Genomic DNA, 25,922 nt, shown 5'->3' with positions numbered 1-25,922 from the left:
AAGTTGTGAAAATCTGGGTCTTAATTTAAACCCTAAATGACTCCTCAGCCTGGCACCTTCCTCTGACAAAGTATCTCCCATTTTCCTGTAAAATGTGACTTGAGGTCTGATTGGTCATTGGGCAGGAATCCCATGAAAAGGTTCTCTAGGATCATTCCCTTTGTTCTTGCTTCTCTACCTCAGGACCTGTGACCTTTCTGCATCAGGGCCACACATTATTTTCCTATGCACTGGGAAGCTGACTGTTATGTACTGAGTTGAATAGGATCCAAACTGCAGCAGGCTGATTGGTCCTAGAACAATAGGATTGAGATTGCAGCAGTCTGACTGGTCGCAGAACAATAGGATTGAGATTGCAGCAGTCTGATTGGTCCCAGAACAATAGGATTGAGATTGCAGCAGTCTGATTGGTCCGCAGGAGCCACCCAATCCAGCTCCAGGTGGAAGTGAATCTGCACTCTGATTGGCATACAGGAGTATCCCTGAATTAGCCAATCACGTGGGGCCCATTGTGTAAATAGTGTATATAAAGCAAACGTTTTGGGGGAACTACATTCCTCACTACTATGAGCTGAATAAAGAGCATGAAATTCACACTCGACTCCGAGTATCTTTCACTGACCATCCTTGCAGCTTAGTCATAAGTAACTAGAAATACAGTGCTGACTGGTTAGATCAGTTAGGGGTTTGAGCCACTGGGCTCTCATTTTGTTTATAGTATTCTGTTGAACATTGCCTACTCCCCTCTTTCTTCTATTCTTAATAGAGTTTCATAACTTGACCACTGGAGTGTGTGCATTTGTTTGCCAACCTCAGGATTCTAGTCATCCCCATGCGTCCAGACTGCTTGGAATTAATGCTACAAGGAATTTAGGATCGGAGTTCTTATAGACTAGTACATTCATCTATCCTCTGGGAGACACCAGGAGCAGAGGATTGGCTGGAGGCACAAAGTGCATTGGTCTGGGATCCCAGGATCTAATAGTTAATGGGCATCCCCAGATCCCTCCTTGTTTGGGGTGGTGGGACAGGCTGTAGACTGAAATAGGTGGTGGCAACTATTGCATAAATCAAGAAGGCATAACTGGCTCCCTTACAGGGCTGTTGAGTACCCACATACAAGGAAGGGGATCTGTTACATAGTGCTACTTCAGATTCTTGATCATGAGGTCAGTTTCTGTAGAGCTAAGAACATAGGAAGAGTCCTGCTGGATCAGGCTGAAGGTCCATCTACTCCAGCATCCTGTTATCTCAGTGATGGTGCCTGTTGGAAAGTTTACAAGCAAGACATGAGCACTAGAGCAATCTGCACTCATATTCCTCAGTGATGGGTATTCAAAGACATGGAAGTAGCATACAGCTTTCATGGCTATTTGCCATGGATAGCCTTATCCTCCATGAATTTATCAAATCACCCTTTTAAGGCTTGTTGCAGCCATCACCATACTCTAATTATCTGCTGTGTGAATAAGTACTTTATTTTGCTGTCCTGAAATTTCCAATGTGCAGCTCCATTGAGTGGCTCAAGGTTCTAGGAATATATCAGAGTGAGCAAAGCAAGGTAGAAAATTGTTGTCAAACATCAGGCTTATTAGTCTCATTCTGCCCCTGCAGTGCTTCATCAGCTCCCTTACCTGTTCACCCCTTTCTGCTTGTCTTTCAGTCAGAGTTGTGTTTTTTTCTGGTCATCTTTTTTGATTGGCTGCTTGTCCCACCTGCTTCACCTACCTCCTTCTCAGCTCTCTTCCAGAAGCCCCTCTGCCCTGTGTAAACGTTTCTCCTACATAAACTGACATTTTACTTCCTTCACATAATTTGCTGCTCAATTGGAACCAGCAGAAGATAAATGATAGCAATTTATTTTCCAGGTAATGTGCCATTTTTTCAAGCCATAATCCCAGCTACTTCCCTCTTGGAACTATGTATATCACTGTATATTTACACTGCACCACCCTCTTCTGCTTTTTGAGATGACTCAGGTACATATACCTCAATTAAAATCATTACATTCTGTGGAAATCCTTATCCTCATTTATAAAAGAAGCAGGAAGTACTGGGCACTATACTCAATTTTGCAGTGTGTGCTGCTTTTGGCTGCTAAAACATCCTGTACAACTGGATTTGGCTTGCTGTCCTCAAGTTGTAGGAATCTCTTTAGACAAGCTACACTGCAACTTCCAAAATATAAATAGGTATGAGTCTTGGAGCCTCAGGGGACTGAAAATCCCCTGGTAATTTATTTTAAATAATACAGGTATTTCCTAATTTACATCATTTTTCTGCATAGATGTCAATCAGCAGTACTGTAGTGCTGATGTAACTTTCATGCTTTATGATTTTGTATTGCTGGCACATCCTTCCTAACACTTAAGTGCTGCTGCAGCTAGTCTTTGGATCAGGTGTTTTGGCATAAAGAAGCTGAACTGAAAAGGCTGACAATCACCGTTGCTATACATGCAATGTTTTATAATTTGCAAGTCTTTGACTTTGTAATGACGAGCAGCCATGTAGTGGCTGCTTTTAAATCCAGGCACATGAGTGCTGCTCCTTGTGGGTGAGCATCACGTGCAGTCCCCATTGTGTACCACATTATTGCAAGACATAGAGGTGTGTAGCAGCCTGTAAGGCAAAGTGTTACAAATAACTGATGTGCCAACACTGGACGTTCTGTATGAGACACCAGTTTAAAGTGCTCTCTATGTAATGTGTCTGATTATCATTTGCATCCACACTCAGAGCTTAAGTATGAAAAGGTATGGAGCCATAGCAAACCGGAGAATGGATCTTGCTGAATTCACTCTTGTGGCCTGTCATGGACAATAGCATGAACAGCCTAATTAGCACTCTTCTTTGTTTTACATATGTGCAATTATTGCTTCAATAATGAGCCACTGTCCTTTCCAGGATAATGTTTTATTGTTTGAGCTGAAGCCCCATAGCAATGAATGAACAATACAGATGACCAATTTAGCAACTGGCAAACGTGCGCAAGTTCGCCTGTTTCTTAAATGTTGTGCAGAAGTGCAACAATGGTTGGCTTGGTCTGCGGTAATTGTTGCTTCACCAGTACAGTAGATACTTATATATTCTGTGATATATCCACCTGCTCCACCTAGCCCCCTTGTTGCACAACACTGAGCTGTAACTTCCATTTCTCCACATTTAGATTTTTCTTTTCAGTTCCTTTCAGTTTCTGCCCTGTGTATTCCAGCAACAAATAGTCATTTTTCCTTAAGCCCTATTCAGATGTTTATCTGAATGCATCAGGGCCCAAAGAGTGTGCATGGTTGCATTTTCTCCTAACCTTTTTTTTTTTTTAGAGTGAATACCTGAAGGGAGAATCCAGCTATATTCAACAGACACTGGTTCTAAAGCTATGGTGATTGGGAGTGGAGATTGGGATAGGAGCAACACATGCTGAGTTTTTTTGGGGGGGGGGCAGTATACACAGCCCAGCACATAGGTGCCAACTCTGTGAGGCCCTGGTCCCTTTGGTCCTCCAATAAAATATTTAGGGGGAGCCGATCCCCCCTATTTTCCACAAGTTGGCACCTGCCTCCCTTGGACAGCCACCTCCCTCCTAGCTGGACACTACCCTCTTTTACAGGCTTGCATCCTCATGGAAGGTGGTGTGGAGAGAGGGGAGAAGTGAGGAGAGGCACCCCCCCCCCATATTTTCTTCAAGTTGGCATCTATGACCAGCCTCTTGTGCACCTATTCACCACAGATCCCTTGCTAATTTCTTCTGGTAGAGACAAGAAAAGGGTGGTTCTGACCTTTGTAAAATCCAGTTTGCTAATATCTCAAGGTAGTGCATGCATTTTATATACACACACACTACTGTGCTCGCACACGTTATGCACACGTTTTCAAAGTTGTTGCTACAGAGATGAAATGGCATACCTTCAATATCTTCAAATAAATGAATAAGCGGTTTAGAGAGGAAACACGTATAGAAAGAAAATGCTGGAAATTAGTGCTAGGAAAAAGTAAAGTGAAGAATCAACCTGATACGGAGAACAGGTGGTGAGCATGCAATAAATGAAACTTAAAATGTTGATTTTGCCTTTTAAAGGCTGCTAGTTTCAGAGACTGAGTGGCGGTTTATGTGTACATGAAGTAAAACTGGAAAAACCAGTAGCTTGGAGGATTTGTAACCGACAGGGGCCTAGGCTGTTTAAAATTGTGAGACTCAGCTGAGTTGGAAAAGCCACTTTTAATCCATAAATAGTTGCCCAGGGGTTTCTGAGAATGTGTGTGGAGAAATGAGTATAGTGGATGCCCTAGATAAGTTTAGTACTATGTGGCCCAGGAAGTCCTAATCCTGTATCAGAATATTTTCCCACTAGCAAAGCAAGAGAGGAGGGAACACAGGCCAATACTAAAGTACAAGCTTTGTGTGAAACATGTATCCGGGTTTAGTCCCAGGCATCTGGGCTGGGAAGGAGCTGTGCCAGCCAGGATAGAGAATCCCAGCTTGCTTGGACCAGCAGTTTTATTTGCTGTAAAGCAGCATTCCGCGAACTTGCTATTGTGCCATCTCAGACAGGGAAGTTAGTGAAGAGATCTGATTCTGATAATCGAGGGATGAGGAGAGTTGCCAGCAGAAGTACAGTGAAACCAGAAGATTGCAAACAAGATTGGGCTTCTAACACAGTTCCAGGAAACGGACCACTTTTGCTTCATAATAGGGATGTGTCTACTCTTCTCACAGAATGTCTGCATGCCTCTTAAAGACAGATTGAATTGCTCATTTAAAAAAGCATAATGTTCTGAGGAAATAGAACTTGTTTGTATGGTCGTCAGTGACAAAACCGCTTGTAAAATGGTATTGAGAGGTACTGCAAACAGCAGAGATACTGTGGGCATGAGGGAGAAGGAAGTGGAGTTGGAATGGCAGGTACACTCCCAGTGCCAGATTGCAGCCTTGTGTTTGCTTCCTGGTTCAGAATGCCTGAAGGAGGAGTACATAGCGGGTCCTGATAAGAGCTCCTTGTTCTTCCTTAGCTGCTTTTACAACCTGTTCCTTACAGAGGCAGCTGGACGGCTTTTAAGATTAGCCAATATTTCAACTACACTTCAGTTATTATTATTCAGTACAAGGTTCTGGGTCCAGCTTTCTGGAGGTAGAATTATTCTGAGTGCATTGAAAGAATTCTGCAGTTTCCTGACAATACCTATTTCCACATTTGTGATAAACTTAGCATTCCTTACAGCAGCTAAGTGACCTTTACTGGTATGAAAGCACTTTATGCTTAAAAGGGTCTCTTTACTATTGATTGATCATCGCAGGTGGGAGAAAGCAGGGATTGAGAACATGGGAAGCTGCCTTATACCAACCAACTGGTCCATCCAGCTCAGAGTCATCTACGTTGTACACCAGTGGAGGGTAGTCATTAGTCTTGCAGGAACTACCATATTACTGTACTGGAACTCTTGAGATCTCCCAACCAGAGCCAGGTGCAAAATAAATTTAGCTAAGGGCTTATCCACTTTCTCTTGTCTCACTGCTTTCCCCTGGGGAAAAAATGCTCTTTTGTGCTCAGTCAGAGCAAATGGCACTCGGGTTTTCCGTGAACTGTCATTTGTGCCAATTTAAAGCTAAAGAGCAGGTTTTTCTTGGGAAATGAATGGGGGAAGGGGAAACTTGCTTAGACCCATGCTTTCTAGGCATGGGGCAAGCAGAAGTGTGGACAAGCCCTAAGAATTAAGGGCAGAGTGCCCCTTAACATATGTTCAGCCTAGATTTCCCTGCAGGCTTTCTTTGTTTCAGCAGCCTAATTTGGGATTTTTGTGTATGTGTGTGTGTGTGATATTTTATTTTGTTTTTATTTTGTTTATTTTATTTATTTATACTCCAACCATCTGGCTGGGTTGCCCCACCTATTTTTGGTGTTACTATTACTAGACAGTTGGATTCCCTTACCACACTCCTGGAAATCACCCAGAGATCTGCCAGTAGTTTCCAATCTACCGCCACACCTGCTTGATACTGTCTGGTGGGGTTTCAGACTGAAGTCTTTCCCAGCTCTGCTTGGAGACACTGGGAGGGTTTTTTAAAAAGCAACTGCACCAATTCCCCATTGTACCCCCCACACTGAAAAAGCAAAGGCTGAATGAACACAAAGTATGCTTTACACCCTGTATCAATGGCAGTTTCTCCATAGGAGCCACTAGTTCTTATCTACCATATAGTGACGGTTCATTTATGAGTCTGCCTTAGTTTGGTGACAGGTACAAAAACAGGAATATTTTAAGAGTAGCTACAAGGATAAAATGAAGCGTTACCTGCCAAAAGATGATGGTGAAGAAGAGGTGGTTCCCACCCAAAATAATATGTTTTAATCTGGTTTGGGCAGTTTATTTTAAGTATCGAAATGGAGCACATTCTACCCTGATATAATTTGGGTACATGCTGTCCCTGACATTTCATGTCAATTAACTGCTTAATAAACACTTATGCCTCACATGTCTAATTTCCCCCCTTTTTTTCAAACTTCACATTATCAGTTTTCTAATGGTACAGCCCCCCCAACTCCTCATTTCTGTCCAACCGCAAACTGAAGAAAAGGCTTTGACATGGGTTGAATCTGGGACGTTTTGTATGCAAAACATAGAGTCAAGCAATAGCCCTTCCCCATTGTGTTAGACCAAATGTGTGTGTGTGTGTGTGTGTGTGTGTGTGTGTGTTTTAAATTTATCTCCCATCTATTTTCTACAGAAGAAAAGTATCTTTTCTTTACATGACTATTACTTGTTTTGCATAATATACCCCTCATTTGTGGGGGTTTTCATATTTAGTATATGTTCTTGTTTGGAAAGGTGGTTTGTCAGTAGAATTCTTTTTATTTCTCCCCTCTTTTTCTGACTTACCTGCTATTCATTGCACTCGGGTAGGTTATCCTTACAATGTGCCAAATAAAGAACAGCTCAGACAAGTGCCAGGAGCAAATGTCAGTCTCTTGCCAAGGAAAATAAATAGATATGTACAGTAAGCTTATGTCCAGGAGAATTCTCATGAATCTCACAGAAGTTCTTGCTCATTAAAATTGGAATTTCCTTAATAGCCTGGAAATGTCAAACTCTGTGCTAAAGTATTGCTCTTGAGTGATGGGTGTGCACACATACATGCAAATAGAGGGATGGTGAGCAGACAGAATCATGTATGCCTTACAGAAAATGGTAAGACAATGACCAAGTTCAGATGTAACATTAGACGATGGTTTAACACTGCATGAATCAGCCCTCCCCTCTTCCTGAGCAACTCTATTCCTCCCATACAGCCAAGAACATGAGTCCAGAGGCTGTTCCTTTTTTGTAAACTGTGACTTCCCATGCTATCTGAAGCAGGAACAATGTTTTCTCACTAACTGCACTTAATTTCCAAACAAGTCAGCTTCAAATTGTGAGTTATGAAGCTGTCTTGATTTTATATAAAAACCCTAACCATAGTTAGTGTTAAACTACTATTCTCAGTTTTGACAACGCAGCAAGTCATAGTTTGCTAAAAGCAAAGCAAGAGCTTATATGTTCCTTCTTTTAGCCATGGGTTAGGTGGGGAGAGCCCTGAAGGAAGCTAGACTCATTCACATTGCTTTTAAACAGTGGTTTAGCGTACCATCCAGACACGGCTGAATATATGTGAGCTGCTAATGGCTTGTCCTTCAGTGTTTTGCCAGATAAAAAGATAGATTTCTCTGCAATCAAAAAAGCACAGGTTGCGATCTCAGTTGGGTGTTTAAGTGACAGAATGCATGAAACTGAGTGCTTGACTTTGTGTTCCAACATATTTTTTACACCCAACACACACAGTTAAGTTTAAAAGCATTGTAGGCTGCTCTAGCTCCATAGCTAAATCAAAATGTCGAATGCTGCTACATATAAGACTGAAGCAATAATTAAACAACCCCCCCCCCGGCATTCAAAGAGGCAAATTAATAGATCTGGAGGATAGTCTGACAATAGCTTGAATTAGGCACATAGAGTGAAGGGTGGGAGGGAAGGCACTGTACCCATTAAACAAGTGCAGGTGGTTGGGATGCAGCGGTGCATCTCACCCAGCCAGCATCATTAACCGTGACTGGGAATTGCTCTCCTACAGAGGCCCTTCTCGGTCTTGGGGCAGCATGCGTGCAAAGCAAGTGCACAGCAGCTGAGCCTTTGCAGGGTGAGTTCAGTTTAAAGACAGTGGATCCAGCCTGGAAGCTCAACTTGTAGCTGTTACACTTGATACCTCTTGGACTTGACTTTCATTACAGAAAAGTAGCACTTGTTGTAGCCTTTCTGAGCTTCATCTGGAATTGTTTTTACTATGTAATTTTTCCTCCTTGAAGAATTTTACTATCCCAGTGAAATGTTTTTAAAATTGTGAAATCTGGCTACTGGGAATTGCTTGCATAGGCTGAAAGAGAGCAATGCACTGCCCTGTTCTTTGCTTCAACCAGTAATGAGAATTCTGTGCCACTGTGCATACAGATAAGGACAGGGATCTGGGCCAAATCTCTTGGGCTGAGCCCAAACGATTGCCTTTTGTTCCATGTTAGTTTGTTTTTGTTCTTTTCCATTCTTGTATTTCTCTTTACATGGTTGCACTGAAGGGTACACATGCAGACATCAGTACAGGGATGGAATGGGACATGAGGCATGACAAAGGAGGGAAGCTTCCATTGATGCCAGTAGCACTTTCCCTCCTGGTTCAAATAGCAGCTTTTGGGGCAGGGGGCAAGAAAGATTTTGCCAGGAACACGGCTGACAGAAACTGTTAACTGCCCCTTGGTACAGGGTCCATATCCTGATTCCCCTCAGCCACAAATTATAAGAAAGCTAGGCACATTAATTTCAACCATCCATTTAACATGTTGCCAAGTTTGGCCCCCAGCTTTGCAGTGCCACCTCCGAGTGCCACCTCCAAGTGACATTCTGCACATCTTTATTTTGAGGGTGATGTTTAGGCCTGTTGAATGCCTGTGATTTGGAAGACCGGGGGTTCCACTCAGCATTGTTCCATGGGCAGATGTACAGTCCACTTACACCAGACAGAGCAAGTACTGAAAAAGTGTGTGTGTTTTTGTCACGGGATCATGCATAGATTTTGCATGGCTCTGCTCCTGAGTAACTCACTCTCTAGGTTCAGCTTCTGTCCCTCTCCCTTGTTGAACACATTCATTAACCTCTTTCTATTATGTGCGTTGTGATGGTAGATGCGATGAAACTAAATTGAAGCCAAGTACATAATCTCCAACACTTTTTGGTTGTGGGGCGGGCAGCAGAGAAGTGAAATACTCCCTGCAGAAGTTTTACATGGCAAATGTTTTGCAGTCTTTGAGGGTGCACATATTTGTATTTGGTTGAGGAAAATACTGGGTGCTTTTTGAAAGCACAAAACCCGTAGCATTTTCTCCTGTATTAAAATGCATTTTCTTCCAAAGTCTGATAGTTCTTCTGTGATCAAGTGGCATATACTGTTCTAGTAGAAAATGTGTGTGGCTGCACCTTTCTGTAAAAACTGGATGTACTGAGAAAGATCAAGGGATTTCAAAAACCTTCCCTGTCAAACAGTCTTAATATAATAACTCTTGTCTTACCTTTTCCCTTCCCTGATATTCAAGTGCTGTGAAACTTCAAAGGCTTGGCTTGTTTTCAATTGCTATTTTGAACCACTTGCTGTTCATCAGCCTAGGAACAAAATCACTTTTTGCACACTAGCTAGATCTAATTTAAATGATGTTTGAGAAAGGATCTATATTTTCAAGAGCCCTTTGTCTCTTATTAGTTTAAGAAAATGCTAATACAGTGCCAAAACACTGTTTAACATGTCACAAAACCCCAAAGCTTGTTCTGCAGCAAAGCTAAATAAGCCTTCTGAATTTAAGTTAAGCAGAAGGAAAAGTATATCATGTTTGCACTATAAATGAAGGTGCTGAGCTAAACTTTTTCCTTGAACAAGTTCAGCAAAATCCTTTGATTTACTTATTTTTTCCCTTTTTGCTCTGTATAAAAGAAAAAGAGCAGAACCCTCTCATGCTTGTTTATAGCCTTGCCAACAGAGTTCACCTGGGTGTGAGGATGAGTACCTCCTCTATGTAGAGAGCACTGATCTTGGGGAGGGCAAGAGTGTTGGGGCAAGACGGTTCAAACAAGACACAGTATTTATGTACTATGAAAGGAGTGGGGGAGACAGCTGCAATGGTTATACTGTACATTACAGCAAGGGTTTTTCTTTAACTTGCTTACCTGCGTGGGGTGCTGTGTCCTTGCATCTCCAGTTGTGGGAGCGGAAGGAAACTTGGCATTTGGGCCTAAATCTCCAAGGTGAGATACTGTACCAGATAAGGTTCTGGGAAGAGAAGTTTCAGCAATATCCTTGTGTTTTGTACGAGTGTTCTGGAGAGAAGCTGTGTTGATGCAAAGTGGCTCTTTTGGTGATAGGAAATGGGGGGAGGCTGCATGTGAGCATCAAATGTGAGCTACCTGAGGCTAGAGATACAGGCCCATGCCATATGCCCTATTGTCTGAGTTGTAGCATTTCTGTGTAGGGGGTTTAGATACTGCTGGCGTATCAGGTGGGGCGCTGGCTGAGGGCCCAAGAGATCAGAGGGGGCCCTCACTGGCCCCACCCGACCACAAAGCAGCCATTTGGGAGTGGACGTCTCAGTGAGACAGTCTGGACCCTGTCAGAAGAATATAGAGACTGCTCTTTGTAATAAAAAAGTGACAAGTGGCCCTGCTCCCTTTTTTCCAGGAGCCCCCACCCCTTTCCCCAGAAATCCTGCTTTTTAATATAAATTTAATATAATAGTGGGGGTACTGTGTTTTATGATACATTGTCCCTTGTTTGAAAGAGCAGGTTTTATGTCCCCTAACATAGGGCGTAGGTGATAATCCTAAATGTTCATGGGTTGCATCCGTCTAGGTGGACATATAGCACAGTTGTTTTTTTGCCTGAGCTGGTGTAAAGTTATGGCATTCATGGCTGCAGATCTAAGGAGCGTAGAATATGGTACAAGCACGCTCTTTCCTCACGCTGCCCATGCCCTGCATGTGCCTGCACCCCATTCCAGCTGCTTCACTGGCGTATTTTTGCTGCCTGTGGAGGGTTTACACCAGCAGATCTCCCCTGGCAAATCTGCTGTGGTGGCTGCATATCTGGTATTCCACCAATGTGGTGGGGGCTTCTGCCAAAGTCAAAAGCTGTCAAATCTTCAATATGGAATTGCATCCTAATTAAATTGCAATTCATTATTTACGTTTGCTTACCATTTTTGAGCTTTTCTTTTGATATATTTCCACACTTGTCTTTATCAGCGCTGAATTTCTCCTGCTGTTTTATTGTCTCTCTCACAGCTTTGTCGGGCCCTTTAAAGCTAGCTTCTTTGAGAAATCTTGCATCCTCTTGCCTGACTTGTGTTTGTTTTTGCCTCATTTGACAGCTCCCTTTCTGATTAATTTATGCTTATGTCAAACAGAGGCTCCATTATTTGCTTCAGATTCTTTCTTTCTGTTGGTTGCTGCATCAGATCTTAAAAACATTTGAGTCTCGTACCACTTCTTGGTTTTCATAGGAGCCTCCTATTTTGGGAGTTCTGGGTTTGCATGTACAGATTGCGCAGATGAGGTCTGTGCATATTAAGTTCCTTTCAAGCAAGCTTTTTTGCACACTCTGCCTTAAGTCAAACATGTGGATGGCAGGTGGAACCAGCAGGTGCCCCATGAAGGGGACGGTGGTAATCCTGTTTGTCACTGTGCCGGCACTTTGAAGGTCTGCAGAGGATTGCAGTTTGACACTACACAGGCTGTAAGAACAAAAGCAGGGGTTTCTCAGCAACATCATTGCTCTTATGCAGCCACCCTACATGTCTTTGTTCAAATGCAGAGCTTTTTCTCAGGTATATAGATTTAGGTGTTAGAAATAATTAGCTGTTTTGTTTTTTTGAAGAAATAACGAGGAAATCTTAGAACCTTATTTCTAAACAGATTATAATCTATTCATTTCCTTACTATTTAGATTTTGGGGGGAGTGGGAAGATAAGGTGCTCAACTTGCAGCTTAACACAAAAAGTGATTTTTGCCAGGCTTTTAGGCTAACTCTTCCAGGCGGCTGCCTTTGCCTTGAGCATTAGCTTAACTTCTGCATAAACATCCCTCCCTGGCCTCTGCACGGAGGAGGGGTGTCGGGTTTTCAAGGTGATTAGCAGGGAACACTTTACCCATGTAGCAGCTGTTCCTCCATATGGATGTGCGGAACACAGTCAAAGATAAGTGAAGGGCAGGGCAGGAGGTGTCCGCGGAAAGCAAAGAACCGGCTTTCATCAATCCTGTTAAAATTAACATCTGGGAAACTTTTACAAAAGGCTGCCTTTTCATTGCCGCTGTTTCACGTAGGGCTGCTTCGTGTATTACAAACAGAAAAGAGATTAATCTACATGTCAGGTGATGCGTGAGCAAACTGCCAACCCGGACCTAATCACTGTGTGGAATTATGCTTAACACCAAAGCACCTTTGTCCACAAAATGGCACAGCCAACTCTCACCCTGAATGGTATGGGGATGGTGTGGTGCATTTTTTTTCCCTTTCAAAGAAACCTCCCTTCCCCACATTAAATGGTGGAATTCTGGGATGAATTGGGAGTTAGGAATGCATGCCTGATTCTGTGACTCCAGTCCTCTATGTTCCAAGATACTTTAATATTTTGAAGGGTCTTCCCTCCTATTATTCATCATTATTATTTTACATCTATATCCCAACAGTCCTCCAAGGAGCTGAAGGTGCCATACATAGTTCTCCTCCCCCATATTACCCTCACAACAACCCTGTGAGGTAGGTTAGGCAGCGAATGGCCCCAAGGTCAGCATCCAGTGAACTTCATAGCTTGGGGGGGGCGTATTTGAACCCTGATCTCCCCGGTCTTAGTGCAACTCTCTCTCAACTACACTACATTGGCTCATAAATATTACTGTATCCAAATAATGCAATCCCAAGGCAGAATGAGATTTGCTGGCTCGCTATAGCTTTTAGAAAAATGCAGCTGCAAATGAAATGAGTAGCATTAGATCACAAGGAAGGTAGTTGGGGACCAGAATCTGACCTTAGGCAGAGTGGGACAGCCGCCTCAGGTAGCACATGCTGTGTGGGTGGTGGTGTGGCAGTGAGAAGCTGGAGGACAGAGGTAGGTGTGCACCATGTGGTCTACCTTGCATGCCCTATGGGATGTGGTGGAGTGCGCCATCTTTGCTTGTGTTGAAGTAAGATTCCAGTTGGCTTCTCTACATAGAATGAACAGCACCAGAGTGCCTTTTACCCCAGGTGGCAAAATGTCTTGCACCAGCCCTTTCAGGAACAATAGAACACATTATAAAGAGTTTTTATAAGAAAAATGTATTAAAAGCATGTTAACCTAGTCACTCGGGGACTTAGCTGGAGATTGCATTTGCTATTAAGCAAGTGTATGATATTAATTACATTTGTTCCTAAGAAATTTACCAATGCATTTGCAGGCAGGCCTTTGTTCTTGTCGGGGAGCAAAATAAGCTTCTCTTTTACGGCATCTAGATTCTGAAGGAAGATAGATCCTAAACAAGGTAGTTTGCTGTATTTTTGTCCCAAGCAAAAGTCAAGATTGTTTTTATGGGAAGGATTTTTGATTTATGTGATTTGTTTGCGTGTTGGCTGCTCTTTGGCCAAGGCTCTCAGAGCAGCTCATAAGAATTAAAACAATAATATACCATGACAGTGTGATAGCTCACTCGGTAGAGCATGCAACTTAATCTCAGAGTTGTGAGTTCAAGCCCCACATTGGGCAAAAGATTCCTGCATCACAGGGGGTTGGACAAAGTGACCCTTATGATCCCTTCCAGTTCTACAAGTCTACGATTCTGTGAATATCAAACTGTACAATATGTTGCCAATAGAGAAGGCAATATTCTAACATTATAAAACACAAACAAGCCGAAAGACCTCACCTGGCACCAAACAGAAAACCAAGGCTAAGGCTGTGTACTACATACCACACATTTTAATGCATCTTACTACCTCCGAAGGAATAACATTTTCTTTTTATAAATGAAAATTAGGTATATTTACAGTTTGAAGCTGGACGCAAAAAGGAGAGTCGCTGTTAAGAGAGGAAGAAGAGCAGTTGCCCAGTAGGATTGATTAATCTGTATTAAGTTTGTTAATATTAGTGGCTAACAGCAGAACTGAATACATATGAAACGTACAGAATGAACACAGTCCATTAAACAGATTAAACATATGACCTTTGCATTTTCTACTAAAATGAGAATGGCTACATCATAGTGAGTAGGAAATGCCAAAATAAATATATACCGGTAGATCAGCCTCAGAATATGTAGAACAGCCCTGTATGCCTTCATTGCAAAGAAACAGAGAGCGTATTACTTGGTCAGGTGACTCATGGGAGAATTGGTTGGGTTGGCTCATTTCCAGAACCGTTCTCTCTGGCCCTGGTCAAATACTCCAGTACTCCATCTGTTTAGAGAACTAAAGAAAGATTGTTTTGCCTTTTAGGCAACACTTTATATCCGGGTTTCTCCAGGAACCTGTTTAATGAACAACCAGTTTTGTTACACTAATCCCTAATAATGCTAGGATAAACATAGTTTTGTTTGCTAAATATTTAAAATCTAGAGGAGCCCTGAGAATTTAGAGCAGCTGTGAAGAAATATGCTTTGTAAAATCACAACAACCAGAAATACAACAGCAACCACAACAATCCCTGCCCCTGGATTCTACCACCTTGCTCTGCATAACTCAGAAATGATTCAGGGAGCGAAGGATGCCTTCCCTGCACCAGGCTTTGTTTGTGATCTCATGTTTTGCAAAGCCAAATCAATAGGTAAAGGAAGAGTTAAGCACTCCCTACTTTCTCTCGCTTGAAAATGCCTCCCACCTAGCATTTCCCTTATAAAGAAAACATGGGGTTGTGAATCCTGTGTTTTCCTCCTAACATGTAGACCTGCGCCAGGAGTTGGGGAAATGGGATTTTGCTGCACGTAGTAAGGTAACTGGAGCTCTCATGTACCCTGGCTCTACTATGGATTTGGATAACATTTGCTCATACTTTGCACAACTACTGTACTGTATCAGCACAGTTTCTTTATAGTGGCATAAACACTTTCTCTGGAAATGAGCTTGTGCTTAGTAAATGGAATCTCATCTGCTTTAAAGTCCGGCATGTTATCAACAGAACAGTTATTCAAATCTGCCTTGATTCTGGAATTTGTAGGCACAGGCATAGGATTATTAAAGTCCAGTTTATTCTCTCAATTAGCATAAATTAGAAGTAGCTGCTCTAGAGAATAGAATTGCATGTGTCTATAGGATAGACCAGCCCGTGGCACGTTTAGTGTGTTACCTTAATGCTGGGGCCACCAAATCTAGTTTACATGTTCCTATTGTGCAAAATTCTGCGGCTCTGAGCATAATAACCTGATGTCCTGTGGAGAACCAATCTTCTATAATAAGTGGGAAAGCATCTATCATTGGTGCTAAATGCACACGGTGTTATTTCACCCCTGCACTTTCTCTTTCAGTCTGAATACCATTATGAATACACAGCATGTGACAGCCAAGGCTCCAGATGGAGAGTAGCTGTACCGCACAACCCAGGAATCTGTACCGGCTTGCCAGACCCCATCAAAGGCACAAAATGCTGTAAGCTATGACTGCTGTCATCACACCTTCCCTTTACATGGTTTATTCCAGCCAACTGGAGGCTCCAGAGCCACGTTGAGCCATGGGGCACGAGATGTCACATCGTGCAGTGTGCTAAAATGAGGTCTACCCCTGTTAATAGTTGAACATTCAGAAGAGAGAGATACCAATTTCAGCCCTTGATCTGGAATACTTCTGTGTCCTATTTGCCTCTCGCCCTTCACCAATGCTTAGAATATCTTTGAATGCAGGCGGTGACCATTTTTCGTGCATCTGATTGCTGTGCAACCGCCAATGCCTTTTGGCCCCAGAAGGGGATGGAACGGGCTTACTTGTGACTGCTGACATGTACAATCACCCAGAATGCAACACAGGTGGAGAGTTGCCTGTATTTCGTGCATGTTAACTTTCCATACACAATCAGAAAGTTAGCATTGACATATTTGACTTGAAATTGACATGTTGCTGAAATTTTCTATTTTGCGCTTGTAATGTAATTTAGATACAATTTTGGACACCCCCACCCCCAACACACTCAATGTTAATGGCTGGGGGACTGGGAGGATGGTGCAGTATTGCCTCTCCATTGCTGAAGGTGCTCTGCTATGCCAGAGGTCCTGAGCTTCTCTCTGACAGGTGGGAAGCTTCTGCTGGTGGGTTTTCCCATTGGCAGTAAACCACAGAGAGCCTTGAAATGGGACACTGCAGGGCCACAAGAGGCTTTGAGTCTGTTGGATCCAAAGCCCCACAGATTCCCACAGGGGCCTCATCCTATAACTCTAGTTAATGAGCAAACCCGGATTAGGAACCATAGTTACATCTTGGTTTGTTCTCATTCAATGAATTTTAAGCAAACCACAATTCTTGGAGTCTGGATATTGTAGGGAACTGTGGTTTAAAATTGTATAAGAAGCTACACCAGTGGTGAACTGGATGTGTATGAGAAACAGAAGCAAGACATGAGAACAGTAGGACTCTCCCAACTTGTGATTCTTATTAAGTGGCAACCCACAGATCTGCGGAGTTCAGTCTGGCCGGAGCAGATGCATTGGGGCAGCATGTTATTTAAATGCTAGGAATCACTCAAGGAAGTCTCTGTTTGGTTTTCATTTGTCCTTTCCCCCTGATCACAGTTTTTCTCTTCTGCATTTCAGCATTTTCCTGCAAAGCTGGCGAATTCTTGGACATGAAGAACCAGTCATGCAAACCGTGTGCAGAGGGCACATATTCTCTGGGCACTGGCATCAGGTTCGACGAGTGGGATGAGCTGCCCCATGGTTTTGACAACAAAGCAACCAACCTTGAAATTGATTACAGCTTCTCAGAGTCCTTGGGAAACTGCACCATGTGAGTGAGCTTGTTGCTCTCATTTCTGCTAGAGCACATCATCATCACATAGGCTGCTGATTCTAAAAGCTAAACACGTTGGTTAAGTGGGGGTGCTTGTGAATTTCTCCACAGATCCTGAGGGTCTGAATTACCCAGTCTTGTTTTTGGAGCAGTATCTTGCTAGTCTCCTGCCTTTGATTTCCAGACTGCTGCACGTGCTCAGTTGATGCCATTCTCAGTTTGTAGCTTCCCCTCCCTCCTCACAGCACGTGATTCACACCAGCATGTATGCATATGAATTAAATCTCTGTGCAAAAAGGGAATCCTGGTGTGGTTGCATCAAGGTTCATTTTAAAACTATGATTTAATCAATATGTATATGCACTGGTGTGCATTAGTCACTTTTAAGGGGGGGGAGAGCCATGAACTGCAAACTGAGCAATGTGCCAAGTAAAAAACTAACTTTAGAAATTATCCAAGCCAAACCAAAAGGCAGGCAAAACGGGATGTGGAACAGAACAACCCCAGAGAATAGCAATGGGATGGGATGGAAAAGGAAAATACACTCTTCCCTAAGTTTGATCAGTTGCTGCACTGTCTGTAGTAAGGCTGGCCCAAGACATTTTGGCATCTGAGGCGAACCACAAAATGGTGCTTCCCCATGCCAGGGAACAAGGGGGTGAGTAATGATCTACAGCAGGGGAAAGTGTGTCTGTTGGGGGGGGAAGGGTCTTGCATGAGGAAAGAGGCCCACCCTGAATCACGTTGGGCCAGTACAGAGCCAGGAGACCCCAAAGGGCAGTCCCTCCCATTTCCTTCCTAGGAAATTTGCTGAGAGCATGCAGTGGAGGCAGCATGGCGCTGCTGATGCTGCTGCTGCTGCTACTGAGGAGGATGCAGACCCAGCATCCAAGTAGCCTGCCATAGCTGTTGCTGCCCCCATGGCAGTAGCAATGGACAATGCATTTTTTTGAGGCCGGATTTGCTGCATTTGTGATTCTTGCTGCCTGAGGTGGCTGCCTCACCGTACCTCATAGGTTTGCCAGCCCTGGTATATAATTGAAATGGTAAGTTCATGTGCACCAGCACCCTAGCATTTCTGACATTTGACACTGTGTGTGAGTGAGAGTGTGTAAATTCTCCCAATGTGACCAGAATTCTTTACCAGGGTTAAGTAAATTAAATACATTTTGCATATATTTACTTACTGTGCATAATTCAGTTTGCTTCCCCTAATCATAAGAGACAAAGAGGATATATAATGCACTGGATCCCCATTTCCTGCCAGCTGAAATTCTGTTTCCCCTTTGCACCTGAGATTTCACTCATTTTGCAGCCGTATAGACTAGACTCTCATTTTGGTTTGGTTTTTGAAAAGGAAAGCCCAGGTTCCTGACTGGTATGGTCACACAGTGGTTAGATACAGGCAGTTGATTAAGTTTTAATTGCAATAGCAGATTCTGTCATTGCTCCCACTGGGTTATTTTGACTTGCTAATTTTTACCTAGGGAACAGATATTGTGACTTTCTCATTTTTAAGTCCAGGGATTTGTTTACTTACAAAACAGACAGCCATTTAATTTCTAAATAAAAAAGTACATTACTAGATTCTGACATTTTTATTGCTATATGAATTATAGCCCCAGGAATAGTGCACAGCACTATGGGGTTTTTTAACATTTAAAATTAAACAGACTTCACTGCAGAAATGTACCAGCATATTATTTTTCAGTAATTTCCTAAAGTATTGTAATGTGGTTAGTTTTTAAAATCAGTTCAAACCAGTATTTAATAGCTTCATTTTCTATTCTCATTTCTCCCCCTCGGAAGTGACAAAACTATAGGGGGTGGGAAATCAATATTTTGCAAAATGGGTACAAAGGGCTAAAGGAAAAGGAATAATTTTAACATTAGATGCCTTTATATAAAGGCAAATCTCTGCCAGGGGAACTGTGTATTATTGCTTTCATTTAAAGGCCATCTTTGAAATTTCAGTTTTTGCTTCTTAGCAGTAAAAGAAGATGGAAAAATAACTTCTAGTGCAGGTTTTTAATATGAATCTTCATTCAATTTTAATGAGCACATTATTCCCCCCACCCAATTTTGTCTGTCACTTCTAGTTCGCATCTTTTTAATTATGAAGAATACTATTAGTCAAATAGTATATAGAGAAGATTTGTGGTCAGTTATTTTAATTTATCTTGACATGCCTTGTTTTCCGTTCTGCTCTGAGATCTCTGCTCAAGCAGTCCAGACCACTATATATATCCCTGCCTGGGAAAGGTTTGGATGAGACATAAGTAGGCCTCCCCCAGTGAAAAGCTGCCTGTATTGCATGGGGGGAGGACTCCACAACAGCAGAAATACATCTGCCAACCCACAGATTTCTGGGCAGGTGAAAATGCACCCACCAGCAGCTAACCTTGTGGAGAACCCCAAAACGGGGCATGCTATAGGTGGAGAATGAGCATTGAGACAGGGAGACACAGTGCTGCCACATCCAGACTCGTCAGCTACACCCTCACAAGCGTGGAACTCAGGCCACCGAAAGACTAGCAGAAGGGAAATGAACCCCATGAAAGAGAGTTTCAGGCACCCAAACTGAATTGCCTGTAGTGGCCTCCCTCCTCCTCCATATTGACATGAGTACTCACTGGATGTAGGGGAATTCAACAGCCAGTTGCCTCAGCACTATCAACATGGTACATATGCCTCACATGTCCTGGCTGTGCGGACTTTGGTCTCGTTAGGGGGGCTATGGTGACTCTTTCATACTTTGTCTGTCTGCCTGTTTGTTTGTTTGTTTGTTTGTTGGACAGGTCAGATAGGAAATACACCTGTGTGCCACTAGGTGTCCTTAGTGGCATATCTGTCAGACCACAAGACTCCTGCAATATTTCATTGCAGGATGGGTAGATGGGAATGTAACTTCTAGTGCAAGGTTTTTGTGGACTCCAAATCAGACAAAAAAAGAAAAAAAAAACCAAATGCTAACTGTGAGTTACAGGCCTGGCACAGGGCAGGATTACCCTCAGCAATGGAGACAGGAGGTGTGGTGGAAAGGGAGGGGGAAACACCAACCTGGGGAGAAAGCAGGGACCCAAGCTCAATAGTGCTAGGTGAGAAACCAAATCCAGAGGTAATGGGAAGGAGGAAAACCAACACAGCAAACTGCAGGGAGCAAAACTCAATGGTGGTGGGATGAGTGGGGTTCATATCCAGGGGAGTAAGTGTTCTGGTGGGTGCCAGAGGGGCACCAAGCATTGGGAAACAGCAGCTGATGGGGCAGGCAGAGGAGCTAATGAAAGGGGATGAAATATGTGGAACTGTGGTGAGAGCAAGTAGCTGGAGGAGGGGAGGAAGAGTTGCTGGGTGGCGCCCAGCCACAGGAAGAAAGGAGAAGTGGTGGAAAGCCACAGTGATTGATAGCTGGGGGTGTATTCAGAAGGCTGCAGAAATCCGCAGGATTTGCTAATGTTCTGGGCTGAATAATCGCTTGCCTGTGCATCATCCTCCCATTCCATGCCCTGCCAGGGGTTTCTGCCCAGCAATGTCTTCCACCATGGGCAGCTTCTGATGGGTTGTACTGCGTTGGTCACTTTCTTATGGGATCAAGTCATGGAAGCACCGGTGTCTCATCTTTAGCTTTCTGAACACCTATTTGATCACCACATGAGTGGTACAGTGTGCCCTATAATATTGCCTATCTGGAGTGCCAGAGAAAGTGGCACATAAGTGTATTTAAGAGGTTTGGCTCCCTCTGCCTCCACCATTGCATGACAGGTTCCACCTGCAAGCAGTGGAATGACACCTTTGGTGCCACCAGGAAATGAGCCTGGGAACTAATCTGCTCTGGCGTGATATTAATGGAGGCTTTGAACAGAGCCTTAGGGGCAGGAAATAAGATCCTTGCCATATCCCATCAAAGACATGGACAACAGCCAGAGTGATGTCAGTAATGTATCAGTGGCCTCAATTCCCAAGGATCTTGAAGGGATAGGAGAGGTGTTGGTGCAGTGCCAGCACCAGTGGAGGAAGGTGTGGCTGTGGCTATGGAGGCTGTCCAACCAGCTCAGCTGCACAGCCTCTCCCCAGTGTATCCCAGAGGTGGATGTGCATTCTCTTTGTGGATGAGTTGCATCCTCTCTGCACTCTGGTTTCAGTGAGTATGTTGCCTGGCACAAAGATCAGCACCATGGACAGCACTTGAACTGTCTTCTGCTCACATGCATGCTGTGCCTCTGAGGCCCAGTAGCCCTCATGGACATGGTGGTTGGCCTCCCACCTGCTGCCTTGCTGGGCGCCGTGGCTGCCATTAAACAGGGTAGATCTGCACAAGATCCTGAGATGCCACTGCCTCAACCACCCAACAGACCCAGACCAGCACTTATGCCGCCTATGGACCTGGACCATAGGAGACTGAGGAGAGGATGACCCTCATATGGGAGTAGGAGAACAATGAAATTCCTAGCAGCTTGGGAGGGGGCAGGCGGGCCCGATCCAGGGAATGTTGAGCTGAATGATGGGGGCAGTACTCTCTCCAATGCTAAGGATTTGTCTTTGGGGGGCAGCAACAGGGAGTGGAAAGGGGTGATCAGCAGTGATAGCAGGCTTTGTCTTGGGGACGCTGCACTGTTGGTGGGTCATTGTCTGCTGGAGGTGAGGGATGCAGGAGGAATGGGAGGTGGCTTTGGGAAAGGAGGCTGCAGACAGCTTTTTTGGATGAATCAAGAGTGAACTAAGATGCTACAAACTTACAGATCAACTTCAAACAAGCATTTGATCAAGGAATTAAGTATATAAATCATGAAGCAGGGTTGTTAAGGTCTGGTGAATCTGTACAGATTTTTCTTTTCCTTACATGACCATCTTCAATGAAGTTTCTCCTCTGTGTTTGTGTCCTCCCTGCAGAAACACATCTCCTCAAATGCAATATCCCTCTAACAATAATACTTCTCAAATTCCTTGTCACTATCCTGGAGTTTTGGTTGTTCCTTTCAGAACATGAGGCTTAAGAGGGCTGTTTTGCCTGACTTGCTTTTCAGCTGGAATGTAAAGCTTCAGATCTACACTCACCAAAATTATTTCTACTTAATTGCATCTGCACCCCACCCTTTTCCCAAGGAGCTTAGGTTGGCATACATGGCTGTCCACCCCCATTTTACCCAGCTATCCCTTAAGGCCGAGACAGTGACTTGTGCAAGGTCCACCCAGGGAGCTTCATGGCTGAGTGTGGCTTTGGACCTGGATTTCCCTGGTCCTGGTTGGATTTTTAACCACGTTGGCTTTCAGTGCCTCTCTCCTGTGTTCACTTCTGCACTGACAGTGATCCCACATTCACAAAATTAGCACAAAGGCGCAAAGCCTGTTTAAAGATACTGTGTGTAATGTGGGTATGCTAATGTCTGCATATGAGTAAGGTGACGCAGAGGAGGAACCTAACCCTTACCTTCTGTTTTGGAGCAGCCTGCCAGTGCATTTAATTAGAAACCGTGCATCTTGGAAAATTCATGTGGCGTGCCTATATTCTTCCTTGCTGCTAGTCTGTTAATAGGAGGCAATGCAAACCTACCCCTGTGTCTGTCTCCCCAGGTCAGGAAGGCTTAGAAGGGAACTGGTGTGGGGGCCTCCAGTTCTGAGGCAGGGATATCCAGATCCAATGGCTCTTCATGGTCACTGGCAATATGGAGATCTTCTGAAAGATGCTGGTCCTCTTTTGAGGAGAATCCAGGTCTGTGGTCTGGGCAGGGCTGACCCCTGACTCCTCCCACACATTGCACTCCACAAAGATAGGCCTGTACTGTAGCTTCCTATGTTGTCAGTAGAACAGGAGTCTCTGTTCTGGTCCGTTAGTGAAGATTGGAAGCCAACCTACCACCTTGACCTCAATTTAGATCGCTGTCCTAGCTGCCACAGTAGCACTAGCTGATCTCTGCCATTGCCCAGTCACCTGGAGTTGAGTCATTCCTGTTTTGAGATTACTTGTACTTTTTAATCCTGATAGGAAAATGGATGTTAAGCCTAAAACTGTTTTAGTGAGGGTATTTTGTGAAGTCTGGATTTGAAGGGGTACAGTAGCTCTGCTTTACAAGCTCTGGGGCTTTAAGTCTGTCCATTGGCCTCAAATGCCCTGACGAGTGGAGCCTAGGACTGCCACCTTGTTTTCCTGCCTGGTGCTTTTATCATTTTGACGCTGAAGATAAACTAGCTGAGACTCGTCAGGCAGAAGACATCCTTTAAAGAGTGTTTTTTTGCTGAAAAACTCAACACCATGGTGCTGAGAAGTGTTTGTGCAACTTGCAAATGTAACCTACTTCTCATATCGCTTAAATTATTCATCAAACTTCTAAGCACAGTTGTAGAAGCAGAGGGGCAGATTATTACCATTGCTGGTTCGTCTCATTAAGTTAAGGTCTGTCTGGTTCCTCCAGTTTGCCTTAGATCCAGGATACCTTTCATGGAGTGGTGGCAACGATGCATGTGAAAGGTTCTGAGTTCCTCTTGCTGAAAAGAACAGGAGCAAGTTGCCTTTTTGTTTTCATAAATGTGTATGAAATCCCAAAATATGCAGTCTATAGTATGTATTTTTGGCTTTTATCTCTCTTCTGCTGCAAAGTGAATAAGATGCTTGCATATTTTTTCAGACTGAAAATAATGAGCTGAGGGGAAGGAATGGGCTTCACAGGCTGTGGAACAATTCTGATTGACCAGGAAGTGTAATTTTGGGGGGTGGGGTGGAGGGTTATCTTAAGTCTGGAAGAAAACAGGCAGGTATAATATGGGGGGGAGAAAGGGGTTGAAGAAGAACAGATGGTAAGAGATGACAATGAGGACCTCACAAATACACACACAGAGAGAAAGAGACTTATAGTTCTTTCCCCTCTCACCACCACCACCACCCACCATGGTTTTCTCTCCTCTGCCCCTCCTCCATGCTTGTTGTTTGTCAGAGAAGCTAAAGGCACCTCTTACCTTTCATTTCAGGAGTCTTTACAGCCACCTTCACCCCATTACTGTCTGCACATCAGCACAGGGCAAATCAGTGTCACTACCCTTGGCCATGTTTTCCTGCTTCCACCTCCATCCAGTTTTATCACCCAAAGTGACACTGTTTGTCATTAGAAGGAAGCATGATGATAATCACAACAATTTCTTTTATTTCTTTCTGAATTAAGTGAACTGATGATGTGTGAAATTAAACCACGTTTCCCTTAGGGCAGTATCATCAACCTTGAGATCCTGTCTGCCCTTCTATAAAGTTTGAGACCCTGCATGTTCCTCCACCGACTGCTTTGCCCACCCTTTCCCCTTCTTGCTATGATTCTGATTTTACGCCATAGTAGGCAAAGAAACAGGGTAGGGAAGAGAACTAGGACTGAGCTAAGAGGCACATTATCTGCCCCTGTCTTGGAGCATGTGAAGGATATACTGTAGATAGAAGTTTTTGGGTTAACACTCATCCATTTTGGTTCTTACCTCTGCTTACTGTCATTTTCATTTTCCCCACTCCTTTTAATGAGAGAACAAACTGCACATCTCCAGCTTATATATTTGGGGTTTTCTATTTGAAAGGCATGATGGGGACATTCAGCTACCCCCCCCCCCCAGGTTATAAGACCTCGCAAATTTCAGCCAGATTGGCAAAGGGTCTCCATTTTAGTTAAGATCCCCACATTCCTATTTCACCTTTGCCTTTCATTACAACAGATGTAAAATAAGGGTGGGTGCATTTCTTTTTTCTTCTTCAGTTGCTTTGGAAATGATTGCACAAAACAGAACCCGTGCTTTGTCCTCTTGTAATTGCCTCTATCATTCTGCAGCCTCATGTTGTGGCCTAGCATATAATGAGAGAGTGATATACAGGGAATATACTGACCATTGTGGAATAGACTTGAATATGTCAGTATAAAATGGCAACACGGCTCAACTAAGTGCAGCCTGCTTAAGTGTTGCTGATCTCCAGATAAAATCAAACCTGGCACAGACTTATCTGGAGATCAGGCAGTTTCTGGGCAATTTTGTATATTAACTACAATGGTGGAATGAATCCTTCATAAATATTACACCCATATTTCAGTGGAGACGTAACATCTGACATTTGTGCTTTTAGCTTTCTTACCCATCTCTCCTGTTAATGTAACTCTCTTGTAATGTTTAGGGAGTGTCTGTTCTCTGGAACTGTACAGTAGCACTCCCTTAACGGCTGGGCTTTTCTCTTTGTTCTGTTCCAGGTCAACGTGGAGTCTTAAGGGAGATTACATTGCCTCCAACACAGATGAGTGCACAGCCACTCTGGTGTATGCTGTTAATCTGAAGCAATCTGGCACCGTCTCCTTTGAGTACATCTACCAAGACAGCAGCATCGTCTTTGAGTTCTTTGTATGTTTCCTATAACTCAATCCACCTTGCTAATATTGCATGTGAAGTGAGGGAGGATTTCTTCTGGGCACTGTCTTTACCTATATGACCACCTCTGCACTAGTTTTCACTTTCTGGGCCTATCTGAAAAATGGATGTTGCATCTTGTTGCAGTCAAGGACAAGGATTCTTGATATTTAAACCAGAAAACATGGAAGGAGGTTCGTTTTTGTGTTGCTGGCAATTCATTTAGCCTCTCACTGAACTGTTCCTTCTTGGACTTCATCCGGTGACAAATGAATTTTGGCAGCAGTTATTTTTGCAGTCCTTTCAAGATACAGTGGTTTCCATTCTTTTGCGCTTCAAAGATAATGATGCTCATTTAAAACAACAGCATTATTACTTTGGCATCTCCTCTCCTCCCTATTCACTACAACACAGTAGCCAAGAAGATTTTTCCAACATTTATACCATCTCCAGGGCCATTAACATATACCACTGTGTTCTTTAAAGTTCACTTCAGATAACTTAACAACTCTGAAGTGTATTGAGGTGCATTTTA

At 43.5% G+C, this 25,922-nt stretch overlaps 1 protein-coding gene across 2 annotated transcripts in view; it reads left to right on the top strand.

Moving 5' to 3' along the window:
- ELAPOR1 (endosome-lysosome associated apoptosis and autophagy regulator 1) overlaps window positions 1-25,922 on the top strand; it is a 53,364-nt gene that overhangs the window by 8,533 nt on the left and 18,909 nt on the right. For both annotated transcript variants that reach the window (XM_033152499.1, XM_033152500.1), the window contains exons 2-4: window positions 15,553-15,673; window positions 16,828-17,020; window positions 25,234-25,381. In XM_033152499.1, coding sequence (XP_033008390.1) covers window positions 15,553-15,673; window positions 16,828-17,020; window positions 25,234-25,381 — 462 coding nt within the window. The remainder of the gene's footprint in view (window positions 1-15,552; window positions 15,674-16,827; window positions 17,021-25,233; window positions 25,382-25,922) is intronic.

This window comes from Lacerta agilis, chromosome 6, assembly GCF_009819535.1.
Source record: "Lacerta agilis isolate rLacAgi1 chromosome 6, rLacAgi1.pri, whole genome shotgun sequence".
Taxonomy (NCBI): Eukaryota; Metazoa; Chordata; class Lepidosauria; order Squamata; family Lacertidae; genus Lacerta; species Lacerta agilis.
This window is presented reverse-complemented; position numbering and strand designations above follow the sequence as displayed.